We start from the raw sequence: 15420 nt of genomic DNA, 5'->3' as shown, positions 1-15420 counted from the left end.
TTGAATAACGGATTGTGATTTATTCCGTATTGAATTATTTTTAGCCTTAGGCTTGTTGCCTTTCCGGTTGGACGCAGGCATTTTTGAAATTAATGAAATTTTAAATTAAATTAACTAGGCTAAATTAGTCTTCGATTAGACTCCTAGCTAGCCTTAAAAAAGGCTGATTAATTTCTTAGTCACTCTAATATCACTCTTTGTATCACTTAGTCACTCTAATATCACTCTTTGTATCACTTAGTCACTTAGTTAGTGATTCAGGTAGCCTTGAAAAAGACTGAAGCCTTGAATCAATGAAACTCTAGGTAGCCAGAAAAAAATTCCAGGAGCCAAGAGCTATACGCGTGCGGTGCGAACGACTGTTCAACACCGACTGATTGTAAAGAACATAATGTTAAGTGATGGTAGGGAATATTTATGTTGTTTTAATGTTTGTTTTCATGTGGTCGGATATTCTCCGGCGTTGAAACAGTACGGAAACAACGGGTTATGAATCATGATGGGAGTATTGTGGCAGTTGGCTCACTGACCGATGTATTTCGGTGTAAGAGTCACAGTCTGGGGGTACGTTTAGGGGGTATTTGTTATTGATCGAGAGTGTTGTCCAGTAAAGGTTCTGGAGGTGTCTCGAAACAATACAGTGCGGTGAATTAGATGAAGGATACCTTTCCAACATACGAATGGAGTAGTCCAGAGATCTAATGAACCTGTTATAGTTATTTGGTAATAAGTGTCGCCTATGTGCCGAACATTTCTGTTTGCGCTGTATGGGGATCGGCTTGCTTTAAAATTGAAATGTTTTAAATTCAAGGCCATATCGGGGGATACATATGGTTGTATGCGTAATATATGTAGAACTGCCAATGGGGTGGCGGGCGGAATGTCGAAATTATTTACCGTTCTATTCCAACAGTCAATACTATGCGATAGTGATAAAATTTAGGATAGTTGAATTTGTATATAATAATCTAAGGAATTGTTAGATTTAGAATGTTATTTATTTTGTCGGTTACGAAAATTTGGTTTTACTCCTTCAACCAAATTTTCGTAAAACTCGCGGGGGTGTTATGTAGCGTTCCCATCGTATTCAGCAATCATTTTGTTGTCTTTAGTTGACCCATGTCATTGATTGCGCCCGAAGTTATAACCTTAACCGTTAGCCTTGCGCAACGCTCTAATAAACTTCCCCTCTTTAAATCGGGTAAATAGAATAATCCGTTGTGTCTCTCCTGAAGGCGAAAATCACGAGGATTCTTCACGAATGATGTAGGATGGAAAGGGAGGGATGGCGCCAAGATTTGGTTAACAGAATGAAACAGTCAGTGGGGTCATTGGTTTCCGAAGTTGCCCGAAGAGATTAGCGGGAAATTACGTATTTCCGGTTAAGTCGTACGAGATTACCTTCCCTAATCTGAGGATTCACAACGTAAGTTATTTCATCTCAGTTCGCCAAACCTAGTGGAAGCTCGCGTTGTTGTCCGGTTCAAAGTTGTGAAAAGTAAGATAGTGACGCAAGCGTGCGTGAATTTTGTCTAAATGTTTGTCTCTCCCGTTCGAATAGATTATAAAGATAGCTTCGATAGCGTCGGTAGTGCGTGCAAGAATAGCGTGTGCAAATACAATAAGAAGGTAATTGTGCTCAAAATGTTCATGCCATTGACCTCACGAATGTGCTAATGACCCCGTCGCAATAGCCATACGGCACGCTCTATTATTTGCACAGCTACGACTGGAGAAGCGGACAATCAGAACCACACGCGTGCGGCGAACTCTACACCCGGCCTCCGTTACATCGCCGGAAGCAAGCCGGACCGTCAACTGACCGCTGGACGTATCCTAGAGCCATCAACCGTCGGCTCGAATCTGCGTGGTGATGTGATCACCCACACCCAATCGACCAAAAACGTCATCGTCAACCGAACAACGATCGATCGCAGCATCCATGCCGAACCGATCGATCGCAGCAGCAGCAGCCGAACCTATTGGTGAGTCGTATCGTTCTTTCTACCTTATTTGGAAGGGCGGCGTCCAAAGAACCCGCACCGTAATTAAACAAAGTATTGGAGAGCATATAGATAATTCCCGTTTCGAAACGAGTGATAGGGACGCGTCCATAAGTTGAGGGTTGTGTGTCGGCCATCATGTTTTTGTGACACCATCTTTGAACGCCACACACAACCCATACGATTAGTCACCCGGGTGCGAAGCACATGGTATCGAGAGAGAAGGAGTGACGTCATATAGTAGTAAAGCACAAAAATGGTCAATGAGCACGAGTAGGGAGAGAAAGCACGCACACGAATAGTAGATAGGCCTAGATAGAAATCGTGAAACCAATTATATAATATGCAATAGAACCCGTTGATTTTCACTTAAATAAATGTTGTTTGCTTTCCCAAGATATATGTTTATATTACCGAGGTAGCTAGGAAATCATTTAGTCCATTCTCGTACGTTTGTGTCGCTTCGTCAAGTTTGCGTTGTTAGCCGTCTTCCACTTCGTGGGATTTGAACGTGTGCTATAAGTTCAGCTTCGATGAGGTTTACGCCATCTGGGGGCGAGTAGCTGCGTTGCCCATGATGATGACTTTGAGTACGGGTAAATCTCTTACCGCTATTTCTCGGAAGGTGATTAGGTATTGATGATTGCTGCTGGCTGATAATAGGGTCATCTACCCGTCTTTTGGATACTGATTCTTGGTATGCCTATCTTGACCGATCTTGAATTATCTTTGAGTCGACCTTCTTCGGGAACTCGCCCTAAGGAGAGTCTCATCCGGGCAAACACATCGCGGCATGCAGTCTTCCCAAGTGGAAGTGGCGCTTTAAACTGCATGCTTTTTAGGGATCGGTAAGGGTGGGCTACAGAGTTAGGTTCAGATATGACCTTACTTTGCTTTTCCATAAACTGTTACTACGTTGTTTTTTTTTTCCTAAATACGTTTATTTCTTAAGGCAATTTACATAAGTTTTTCTTCGCCGTATCATCACTTTTACATAGAATTCTTAACCTAATATAATACTAATATAGTCACAGCGATTTGAGTTTAATAAAACATTTTCCTCTTATTTTTTAAATATCATATTAGCTATTTCGTTATTTATTATTAAATCTACTTAAGGACATTATTTGAGCCAAGCGATTAACTGCTATAAATTATAAAATAAGCTGAAATATTTATACATTTTGTTGTTGATTTCGTAACCTATTTTGAGTTTGTTTGTATCAGCACATCATTTTTATTAAAATTTTGCTATTGGATGAACTAATGGACGCAGTAGGAGTCAGAACTAACCCTCTAAAGGGTCAATTATAAAATTGAAACTTCAATTGTCTTTATGAAATGATAAAGAAGTTTCATGTAAGAAAGGTCACGACAAGCAAGAATGTCTCGAACTGGAACATTGGATAGTCACCTTCGGTACGCAAGGAATTTAATAGTTGAGATCTGACATCACGATACTCCACGCATGTCCAAACGACATGATCAATATCGCGATAGCCTTTGCCACAAGCACAATGATTAGTTTCGGAAAGTCCAATTCGAAGGAGATGTGCATCTAACGTGTAGTGATTGGACATGAGTCTGGACATCAAACGAATGAAGTTCCTACTCACATCCAGCCCCTTGAACCATGCCTTTGTCGATATTTTAGGAATAATTGAGTGCATCCATCGACTCAGATCATCTATATCCCAAGAAGCTTGCCAGCTGGCAAGTGTTCTTTGGCGAGTCGCGCTATAAAATTCGTTGAAAGCAATCGGTCGCTCATAAATTTCACCTTCAATAGCACCACGTTTGGCAAAACTATCGGCTCTTTCATTGCCTGGAATGGAGCAATAAGCCGGGACCCAAACTATTGTGATTTGATAATTATTATTCAATATGTCGTTCAGACACTGTTTTATTTTGCCCAAGAAAAACGGTTCATTTTTGCCAGTATCGTTTGAGCGAATGGCTTCAATTGCACTCAGACTATCTGTGAAGAGGAAATAATGGTTTGGAGATAATGTGACGATTACATTCAAGCTATAATGAACTGCTGCTAACTCTGCTATATAAACAGATCCAGGTTCTTGAAGCTTGAATGAGGCCGAAACATTATTGTTGAACATACCAAACCCTGTCGCTTCTTCAATTCGCGATCTGTCCGTGTAAAACATTTTCTCAGAGTCAATATGCCTGAACTTGCTTGAAAATATTTTTGGGATTTCCATAGAGCGTAGGTGATCCGGGATTCCACGCACTTCGCGCTGCATGGATGTGTCGAAAAATAAAGTTGAGTCAGGGACATTTAGGAGGCTGACACGGATAGGAATATATCTTGAAGGGTTTATTTCCTGTTATATGGTATATGGTTATGGTTAAAATATACTGTCACAAATCTTGTTTGAAATTGAAGCTCGACTAATTTTTCGAAGTTATTAATAACCAGGGGATTCAGTACCTCACATCTTATTAGCAGTCGCGACGAAAGCCCTCAAAAACGATCTTTCAATGGAAGAACTCCCACCAGAACTTCAAGACTCATTGTATGTGTCGAATGTATGCAGCCTAAAGCAATTCGCAAACAACGATACTGAATTCGCTCAAGTTTGATAATATGAGAGTTTGCAGAGGAACGAAAGCAAACGCATCCATATTCCATCACTGAAAGTATCGTTGTCTGATACAATTTTATTAGATTTTCCGGATGAGCACCCCACCAAGATCCTGTTATTGTTCGAAGAAAATTTACTCTTTGTTGGCGTTTTGTTATCAGAAATCTAATGTGTCCTCCCCACGTGCATTTGGAATCAAACCACACCCCGAGGTATTTGAAAGTCAAAACCTGTTGGATCATTCCTCCCATCATATGAAGCTGAAGTTGCGCGGGATCATGCTTTCTTGAAAAGACGACCAGCTCTGTTTTCTCCGCAGAGAATTCGATACCCAGATGAACAGCCCAAACGGACAATTTATCTAAGGTATCTTGCAATGGTTTTTGCAGATCAATTGCTTTGAGTCCAGTAACTGAAACTACGCCATCATCTGCCAATTGTCTTAGTGTACATGGGGTTACGAGACAGCTGTCAATGTCGTTTACATAGAAATTATACAGGAGCGGACTGAGGCATGAGCCTTGCGGGAGACCCATGTAGCTAATTCTGAATGTTGCCAAATCGCCATGTGAAAAATACATGCACTTCTCTGACAAAAGGTTGTGCAAATAATTATTTATAACCGCTAGGAGCCCATGTTGGTGGAGCTTGTCTGAAAGAACATCAATGGAAACTGAATCAAATGCTCCTTTAATGTCTAAAAATACAGAGGCCATTTCTTGTTTTTGAGCGAAGGCAATTTGGATGTCAGACGAAAGCAATGCAAGGCAATCATTCGTCCCTTTATTTCTTCGGAAGCCAAATTGAGTATCTGACAACAAACCTTTCGTCTCGACCCAAGTGTCGAGACGTCGTAGAATAATTTTTTCGAACAATTTTCTGATGCAGGACAACATTGCAATGGGTCTATATGAGTTGTGATTGGAAGCTGGTTTCCCCGGCTTTTGAATGGCGATAACTTTCACTTGTCTCCAGTCAGGTGGAACAATATTTTGCTCAAGAAACTTGTTGAACAATTCCAACAAACGTCTTTTTGCGAGGTCGGGCAGATTCTTCACCAAATTGAATTTAATTCTGTCCAACCCAGGAGCGTTATTGTTACAAGACATGAGTGCCATGGAAAATTCGATCATTGAAAAGGGGCTATCAATGGAATCATCATTTGAAGAAGATTCCCTAATAATGCTATGCGTAGGAACAGAATCTGGACAAACTTTCCTCGCAAAATCAAATTTTCATCGATTCGAGTACTCCTCACTCTCATTATGTTACTACGTTGTTGAAGTAACCAATCTTCCAATAGATTGATTGAGTCCTTCACCGGGACACTTGGGAATAAGGCGGTTACATCGAATGATACCATTATTTCGTCTTCTTCGATTTCACCAGAGTTTTGAAGTTGAGTCGTAAATTCTTGTGTGTTGGGGACTGATCTACTGAAAAATTTTTTTGGCATAGAATGGAATTCTTTTACTAGCCATTTGGCGATTTTTTTGGTAGGGGCTCCCACTGAAGAAATAATTTCCCTTATTTCGTTACCAGGTTTGTGAACCTTTGGCAGTCCTTTGATTTTGGGTGAAGAAGGGTTAGGAACTTTGAGGTAATTGAGGTTGATATCGAAATTTGGATTACATTCAAGAAAAGTTTAATCCACTTTTTTTATAGTTTCAGGAAGGGGGTCGGTTCGTTGTTTCCTATAAGGACCATCATTAATTTTTTGGGTTATCAAGTTGTCATAATCTTGTTTGTCCATAATAACTACTTTATTTCCCTTGTCAGCCTTCACATAAAAAACAGGCATTTCTCGCAATTGTTTCACTAGTTCTTTTTCATCTATGGTTTGCTGATTATTCAAAGAAGTACCTTTAAAGACGTCAGCTACGATAGTTTTGGCGTCATTAATTTGAGGAAAGGTAAGATCACAGTTATTTAAACCTGTTTCTATGTCTATAATAACTTGTTCGAGATTTACATTTGAAGAAATTGCATAATTTAAACAAAGATTTAGAAGATTAGTTTGTTCATTGGTAAAATTTTGAGATGAACGATTTACAAGAAAATCCTCCAAAAATTGTACTTTGAATTTCTTATGAAGAAGAATTCGTTTGAGTTCGGATTCGCAATGTTCTGCAATTTTTACTTTGTTTAGAAAAGTTTCGAAGCCTTGGGGATATTGTTTCGCTAGTTTCAAGTGAAGGTTATAGCATTCCAAAATTTCTACGCTCTGAATGATATATAATTTTTTAACCTTCTCTTTCAAAATTTCGTGTTGAATTTTAATTAGAATTTTTCTAGAAAAAGATCTCCCACCCTTTACCTTAGATCTTCCACCCTTTACCTTCAAAGTAAAAGTCGGTTCAGCCATCTCTGAGAAAATTGAGCGCGTATAAATATCTTCGAATAGTGCACACACACAGACATTTTCCGATCTCGTCGAACTGAGTCGAATGGTATATAACACTATGGGTCTCCGAGGCTCCGTTCAAAAGTCGGTTTGTCCAGCAATTCTAATACCTTTCTATAGAGAAAGGCAAAAAATATTAGATTGAAACTCCAATGTCTTAATGAAATGATAACGAAGGTCACGACAGGCAAGAATATGTCTAACTGGGACATTGGGTAGTCTTCTTTGGATACGCAAAGAATTTATTAGTTGATACCTGAAATCAAGATACTTCACGCATGTCCAAACGACATGATCAATATATCGATGAACTTCGCCACAAGCACAATGATTATTCTCGGAGAGTCCAATACGAAGGAGATGTGCGTCTAACGTTCGTTTGTTGAACGCAATCGGTCGCTCAAAAATTTCACCCTCCAAAGCTCCCCATTTGGCTAAAATATCGGCTCTTTCATTGCCTGGAAATGCAATGAGTTGTGATCAACACGGATTCAGTTCTAAATAAATAAAGCCTTCAACGAAAAATAAATGTTTTGACGAGAAACCAATTGACCAAAAAGCCATCTTTTTATTTGAAACAACATTAACTGGTCGCACCCGCATCAAATAAATAAACATTGTCACAAATTATTGTAGTTCAATTTACATGCATTTGAAGCAAGTCAAATTCCACACGGAACGACCTAAATTAGCTCTGCGCCTAATTCGTATTACTGTTTTTGAATTAGTTGATTTTAACAACAAAATTTCCAAAATAACTACAAACTTAGTTAAAATTGAGAATTTACTATGCTGAAAAAACTCCTATTTTTAGAGAATGTGTTTAGTTGGTGATTATTCTGGACACAAACCATCAATATTTCTATTCAACACGAAATTCTCATTGACAACAAATTTTGTTATTAAAATCAGAAAATTTGTTTCTATTTATCTATCACCATCATTACTGAAAGACAGGACAAAGAAAACAAAAAAGAAGTTGGTTTTATTAACAAGCTTTTTAGCCAACAACTCATGAGAAGTGCCAAAGCAAAACAATCCATTAAAAAGCTAAAAGTCTTGTTGAAACTGTTTAGCAAATTGTTTAGACGCGGAACAGTGAAGTGAGTTTCGTATGTTGCTCTCTAATTGTACATGTCAAATGATGTTTTTTTGTATCTTCCAACCTTCCGGGCTACGCCGTCCGGTGTACTACTTGTATTCGGTTTTTGTTTTCCGAGTACTCAAAATTTTCAGTGAGAGAGTCGATTTCGCGAAACCGAATGAATGTCTTTTTCTCCAATACAATGTCGTATTTATATCTTCCAATATAGAAAAGATAACCGCGACTGAAATTCTTTTCGGCAGTAGTGTGCCATCTAGTCGCTAGTAGTCATTACAGTATAACGGTTTTTCGGTGACAGAGCGCTATATAGCTGTAAATTGCAGAAACCAATATTTCACTATTTCAACTAAAAAATTAGTTGAATGGGTATGAAGCGTGCCTTAGCTAAGAAATGACAGCACGTTTAATTGGTGAATTTAACTAAAAAAAATAGCCATTTCAACAAATATTTTATTATTTTTAAGGGAATAGGAATTAATAAATCTAAATTAGCAAAAGTAAGATTTTTTTAATTGTCTCGAAAAATAACTGATTAAAATCAGAAAATCAACTAATTTTTTCGCCAAAATGCTGATTTCGGTCTTTCCGTGCAGTAGTTTTTTTTTCCAATTATGATAAATTTTCCACTGTTCGTTGCCAATCCGTAATGTTGGGTATCAAAAAAGTCTACAGTGTGTTTAGTTTTATTTGAACAAACTAAATGAGAGTATAGTTCAAGAAATGATGGGTGGCAACTTTAATTGACCTATCACTTTAGATGTTTGTGTATAAAATGCTTCTAATATGTTTTTCAAATTATCGGGGAAAAGTAAGTCTGTTATGCTTAAAGACTAACTAATTTTGTCGAATTATAGTAAAAAAGTCTCCGATATCTTGCATTGTATTCCAACAGACAACGGCACAATGACGACAAATGCAAGCACCTCATTTATTCAAAGTGGATGTATGTTAAAGCGAAGACACGCGATCTGCTTTTGGAGCGGTGCTTCGCTTAAACACTTTATTTTCGTCTCAGTCATTATTACCATCAGCTAAACTTGGAAGAATCATCATCACTCCCACTACCGTTGCATTATCATAAAAAAATTCTTTAAGCACATTTTCAGTTTTGAATTTCGAAAGTCGCAAATCAATCTAAACATTCGAAGCTAATTCAACGGAACTATATTTTCAACTTTTTTTCTGTCTAATAGCCCTGAGCGAAACGATTGCACCAAAAAGACTCCGAAAAATGACAAGGATGCCCGTATCAACATCAAGATCTTCCTAGGACAAACGGTTCAGCAGGATTCGTCCGACAATGGTGGCATCAGCGATACGGAATGTTCCGTGATGCAGCGTGAGGCTTGCCACCCACCACCAAACAGCCACGACCAGCAAAAACAAGCACCGCAACAGCAGCAATGCAACCTAAAAACGGAACCGGAGAGTTCGGTAAGTTTTTTTTGTTTGTCTGCCCTATTCTTCGGAATCGATTTAAGTTTTGTCTGACAGCGCACAGTGCCTGATATCTAGCGGCAAAACAAAAACGGGTCACCGATGATAAATTGCTAGATTTGATTTGATTGTTTGGCCTGCACAAAACAGAGCGAAAGTGTTAGCGGGGAAGAATTTTCCATAAACTTGGAAAATTAGGGTGGCTTACGACGGAGTTACTAATCTGGGTGTAGTTTACTTCTGGATATAAGCATAATTGTGTTTCGAGGGCCTTTTGGAACATCACAAAAAAATAAATAAATTTTCTTTTATAGAGTCCTCCTATTCATGTCATATTTTAATTCAAATTCTAGAACGGGTATAACGCAATGGGTTAGTCGATGACTTTCACGCAGCCTCCTGGGTTCGATTCCCAACCCCGCACTTAGGGTCAGAAAGTTTCTCTGGGCCGAAGAGCCGCATGAAGCTAATGTTGAAATCTCTATAATGCGTTTTTTTTTATAATTTAATTTCTCCTTGTACATTCGAACGTACCTACGAAAAGTGTTCCTTACCGTTTATTTTATGAGCCACGCAAAAAAAAAGAAACAAATAAAACCAGTGTAATATAACAGATTTCATATTCACTATATAAGGTTTGGTCGTCAGCATGTTCATTTTTTGCATCAAACCTCAAGAGCTGACATTTTCGTTAGTTTTGCGAAACTAAACATCAACACATCGTAAATTCGACATTACCTAGACAATAGACATGCGATTCAATACATTGTTGTAATCCATGCCTTAAACAAACACACTTGATTTCCACTCGTTCTAAACTTTTCGTGATCTTCAAAGGTGTATTTTATAGACCTACAATATAATGAAACTAGGTCATCAAGGGGTACACCAACCTGTGAAACACAGTGAAGGTTTTGTTTTACATTGGCAGTCCGGTTTTTTCAAAATAAAAGGATTTCGACAACCGATTTATGTAAATTAGCAATGTCAAATTGAAAATAAACTTGTAATATGTAATGTTAGAGACATAACCCCGAGGATGACGTAGGACGTAGGATTTGAATCAGTATGCGAACGCAAAAATCTATACAATACAGATAAATCTGTATAAATGGCATCTCTGGTTCTGCATTTTGTTTTTAGAAGGACTAATGCCTAAAAAGTAACAATTTTTGTTTTGTTTTTTTAAGTTCTCCAAATTAACTGCACAGTAAAATTTTAAATTTAAAACGAAAGATATTTTTACCGAAGATATTTTTACCGCTCAATTTTCTCAGAGATGGCTGATCCGATTTTAACACACTTAGGCTCGTTTGAAAGCTACTATCGGGCCATTGATCAAGATAGTGAATCAAATGGCTGTGAGATATGATGGTATAAGTGAGGTAACCGACAAAACACGTGGATTTTTACCGCTCGTGGACTTTTACCGGGTGCCAATATTTTGGGATCACCTCTAATTTCGTAAAGCTCTAGTGCTCAAAAGTTTAAGCACTTCGAAAAAAGTCCTCATGCAAAATTTGAGCTAAATCGGACATGGGTAAGGGGTGCTGCCCAGCGGTTAAAGTTTGAAAATTTTCGATCTTGAAAAAGCAGCATAGGAGTACATGAAAATTTTTTTTGATGCCAAAAATCTAAAAATTGCATGAAACGTCGAGATTTAGTGTTATCTTAAAAAGTTGTTTTCTTTGAAAAAATCGACTTTCGGGACTTTGATTTTGATAAAAAAGTCGATTAAAAAATTTTTTTTTTTCGAGATGACAATAAATCTCGACGTTTCATGCAATTCTAAGACTTTTGGCATCAAAATTTTTTTTTTCGTTTTCGGAAATTTCATGTAAATCAACCAAGCCCTCCTCCTCCCCTATGCTGATTTTTTAAGATGTATGAAAATTCCACTAAGTGGACTAAGAAGGGTTTTTTTAGATTAGCATCACTCTTCTCATACAAATAGGCAACAAAAATGTCAAGCGCTTGGTTGGAAAAATGATGCCTACTATGTGATATAAACACTGAAGAATGCTTTTGTGAATTACTCGATTCAATCTGAATCAATTGGTGTCAAAAATGAGCCCAAATTAGTGTCACAAATTTTTTAATAAAAAGATAAAAAATGTTTTTATGAGACTGTTTTGAAGAAAGAGAAAGGCATTATCACACCACTAGGTGGATTAAGAAGGTTTTTTAATATTATTTTAACTTCCAAGGAATGTGAATCAATTTCCCATGTGGAGCAAGGCGAATTAAGCAGAAATATGAAAAAACCGTAGTGATTTTAGTGGCTAAACCAGGGTTTTACAAATCCGAGCAGATGAAATAGGGAGCACTTACCCTATACATTTCAAAGATTTTAAACAGTACACCCATTATGTGACCTAAAAAGGTTTCAAAGGAATACACTAAGGTCTCTTTTTACACGGGGGTTACGATCCGTGTTAAAAAAATCCGTGTAAAAGAAAACCGTGTTAATTGCGGAAACCGTGCAAAAAAAAAATCGCGTGAAAAATTTGACGTAATAATTCCAAAACCCGTAGATTTGATTATTTGTTTGTTTTGTTCTGGATAAAATGTAACTTTTGATAATTTGAAGGGGAAAAAAAGCTTATTTTTTAACTCCCAAATTCATACAAGGTGCACATAACTGTGAAAATGTAACTGTTGTTTCACAATAAAACGGAAAATCACAATAAAAAACAGCCAGAGAAGAGTCCAGTCATACTTGATAAAACACATTGGATGATATATTAAAATTAGAATACTTAGAAAACGTGTTGTACGACAAGCAAATTAATCTAAATGGCTCATGCCTTCTGTATATTGCATTCAGTTTTCAAAAAACCAATAATACTTTCAAATTAGAACGTTCGACTAAAGAAGTGCTAGTAAAACCACCAATAAACACTTTCACTACAAATCAAGCTTGAGAATCAGTTCTTTTTAATTCCGAATGTCTTTGCGATGTCTAGTAAACACACTAACGATCCTAATAGTCATTTTCAACTAAACTGAGTGGGAAGACAAGGCTATTGGATGAAGATCTATGCACGCAGAGACAGAATTAAAGGGAAAGAATTCATAGAGATGAATATAAATCAAATTAGAAAAGGTATTACTATGTGTAACGCTCGTATATTTTTTTTACGAAAAACAGTACATTTGGCGTAAAAATCAAGGAAATACAGTACATCGACTTTGAAAATACAGTACATTTTACAGTACGCTTTTTTCTAAAAATAGTGAATAAAAAACAAAAGCAAATAAATTTGATCAGCCTCTTACGAGGAAAACAGATTGAAAAAATGACATGCGAAAACAACTGTGTAATGAAAACCGCGAAAAAGCCACCGCAGAGATGGGACTCGAACCCGTAGCAAGCCAAATACGGGTAAATCGTTTTGCTTATTAAACTATCCTACATGTGAGACACACATACAAACAGTCTAACTGAACATAAGAACTGAGTATGTTCAGCTGTGCTCGGGCCCTACGGCGTTCATTTGTAGTCATTTCTCAATAACAATCCCTCCGCAAGGTGTTTCAGCAGCCCTCAATTAATCCGTTTTACCTTTTTTTTATAAATATAAAAAATAGGTATAGAATTCGCCCAAACTTAAGAAAAATTTTCCGAGGCCCGGAGTGCCGAATGTCATGTACTAATCGATTCAGCTCGACGAACTGAGCAAATGTCCGTGTATGTGTATGTGTGTGTGTCTGTATGTGTGTTGTCAACTAAGAGGTCGAGATCTCAGAGATGGCTGGACCGATTTTGATCAAACTAGTCGCAAATAAAAGGTTTCCCCGTCACCCAGTACGCTATTGAATGGTTTTGAGATCGGATGTTTACTTTTTGAGTTATACGAAGTTTTATAGCAAAAGTTTCAGTTTTTTGACAGTATCTGTCACAATTGACCTTGAAAACAGAATATATTTTCAGACTTAGATTCCGCACGGTAATACCTATCCAACAAGCCATAGATTGTCAAACTCCGTCCATTTCGAACGGAGATATCGGAATTCTTGTGTAAGCGACTTTTTTTCCCTATTCCAGCAGTAAAAGTTTTGAGCGCTGTCTGGCAAAGAAATGCTTGGGAGTAACATAAAACACGTTTTTTGATACTGTTGCATACATTTGTTTCTAAGTACCCAAAAGAATGTGTACAGCATGATATTTTGCCTCGGACCGATTTAAGCACGGTTTTTGGCCACATAATCGTTCGAATATGCCATATGTAAACCAGATGATGGCAGAATTTTCGAGTTGAAAACAATTCCATAATTATATTGATTTAAACTACTCACAGCAATAAATACTGGAAAAACATAACAGCCATAAACCATTCGAATCAGTTCGTCGAGATCAGCAAATGCGTGTGTGACAAATTACATATGTTTGGTTCCGACCTCTTGCTCCAGAACTACAGGATGCATATGTGAAACGAAATTAAAACTGTGTAACTCATTTTTCTCGTAGATGATTGAACCGATCTAAGATTCAAATGAAATCTAAGAATCATCTAAGATTCAAATGAAAAGTTTTAAGATTCTATCAAACATCTTGTTTTTCAGTCAGATCCAACTTCCGGTTTCGGAAATACAGGTCGATTAGTATAAAACTAGTTAGCAGATTTGGATAGTAGATAACAAAATAAACTTATTTCATTTTTGGTTGTATTCAGTTTTCGTTTCGAGGGCACCCAAAAATTTAATTCGCACTACGATTCCTCAAAGATGTCTACAATGATTTTCAAACATTTTAAAACAAATTTAAACTATACAGCTACTCAGGTGAAGTTGTCTGACTTCGGCTACTGTAACACCGAATTTCTAATTCTGGTTCCAGTATCGAATCGTTTCTCAAAGCTCAATCGTTTTCTCAAAAAAGCCAAATCGAATTTCAGAAACAAAAATTCAAATTAAAATAAATCCAATTTTATCCAATTCTGACTTCCGATTCTGGAATTGTAAGCAAAGCAAAGTCTTGGCATTACATTCCTTTGGTGGAAGTTGGCCTTTCTGTTTCAACAGACTTCGCAGCCGATTCATAGTGTACAGAATCATTGCATGGCTAGTACTATGGATCCTACTGACTCTAAGAATCCTTCCAGGTCGGGGCTCGAACATACGACAACTGGCTTGTAAGACCAGCATCCTATGCATTGAACCGCCAACCCGGGACAATTCTGGATTCTGGAATTGTAGGATGATGAAGTTTTAAAATTCAAAGCGATATAGAAGATGACAATCCCGAAAAGCTTTAAAGTTGTACTCAAAAATATTGCAATTTATTCGTCATATGGCCATACGAATCGGTTTGGGCTATGCTGGTTCCTGAATACTGGCTCTGAAAGTACCTTAAATTACCCTAAACTCTAAAGTGGAAATTACTTCGACATATCATGGAATGTTTAATCGATTGTTACACTTTTAGATTCTCATTCGATCCGATTTGCAGTTTCGACATTGCAGAGTAATGAGTGATTAAAATCTCAAATTGCCACTTAAAACGACGGACATTAGAATAATGCCATGAAAACTGAAACACCGAAGAATATTCATGCAAAAAACACATGCGGATTGATAAAGAAAAAGGTATCATCTCACTGCTAGGTGGATTAAGAACGTTTTTTTGTATGTTTCACATGCAGGATAGCTTAATTGCAAAACGATTTAGGAGGATAGGAACTATTTTCGGGTTCGAGTACCGTCTCTGCGGTAGCTTTTTCGCGATTTTAATCACACAGTTGTATTCGCATATCATGTAAAACTTACTCAATACGGCTCTACGTCTTAACAAGACTAAACAAATCGTTCAAAGCTGATTCATAAACTCAATTATTTTTTATTTCCATTTTAGGGCACTTTAAAATTCGT

The 15420-nt window shown here is 37.4% G+C and overlaps 1 protein-coding gene and 1 long non-coding RNA gene across 4 annotated transcripts in view; both read left to right on the top strand.

Annotated features, from left to right (window-relative positions):
• The window catches only part of LOC131435362 (putative uncharacterized protein DDB_G0277255), a 48003-nt gene that overhangs the window by 19530 nt on the left and 13053 nt on the right, over window positions 1-15420 (top strand). For all 3 annotated transcript variants that reach the window (XM_058603174.1, XM_058603173.1, XM_058603176.1), the window contains one exon: window positions 9306-9546. In XM_058603174.1, the coding sequence (XP_058459157.1) occupies window positions 9306-9546 (241 nt within the window). The remainder of the gene's footprint in view (window positions 1-9305; window positions 9547-15420) is intronic.
• Window positions 698-2324, top strand: LOC131435363 (uncharacterized). The gene is made up of 3 exons (XR_009230486.1): window positions 698-1498; window positions 1562-1629; window positions 1695-2324. It is a non-coding gene; the product is annotated as an uncharacterized LOC131435363 (long non-coding RNA).

This window comes from Malaya genurostris, chromosome 3 (genome assembly GCF_030247185.1).
Source record: "Malaya genurostris strain Urasoe2022 chromosome 3, Malgen_1.1, whole genome shotgun sequence".
NCBI lineage: Eukaryota > Metazoa > Arthropoda > Insecta > Diptera > Culicidae > Malaya > Malaya genurostris.
This window is presented reverse-complemented; position numbering and strand designations above follow the sequence as displayed.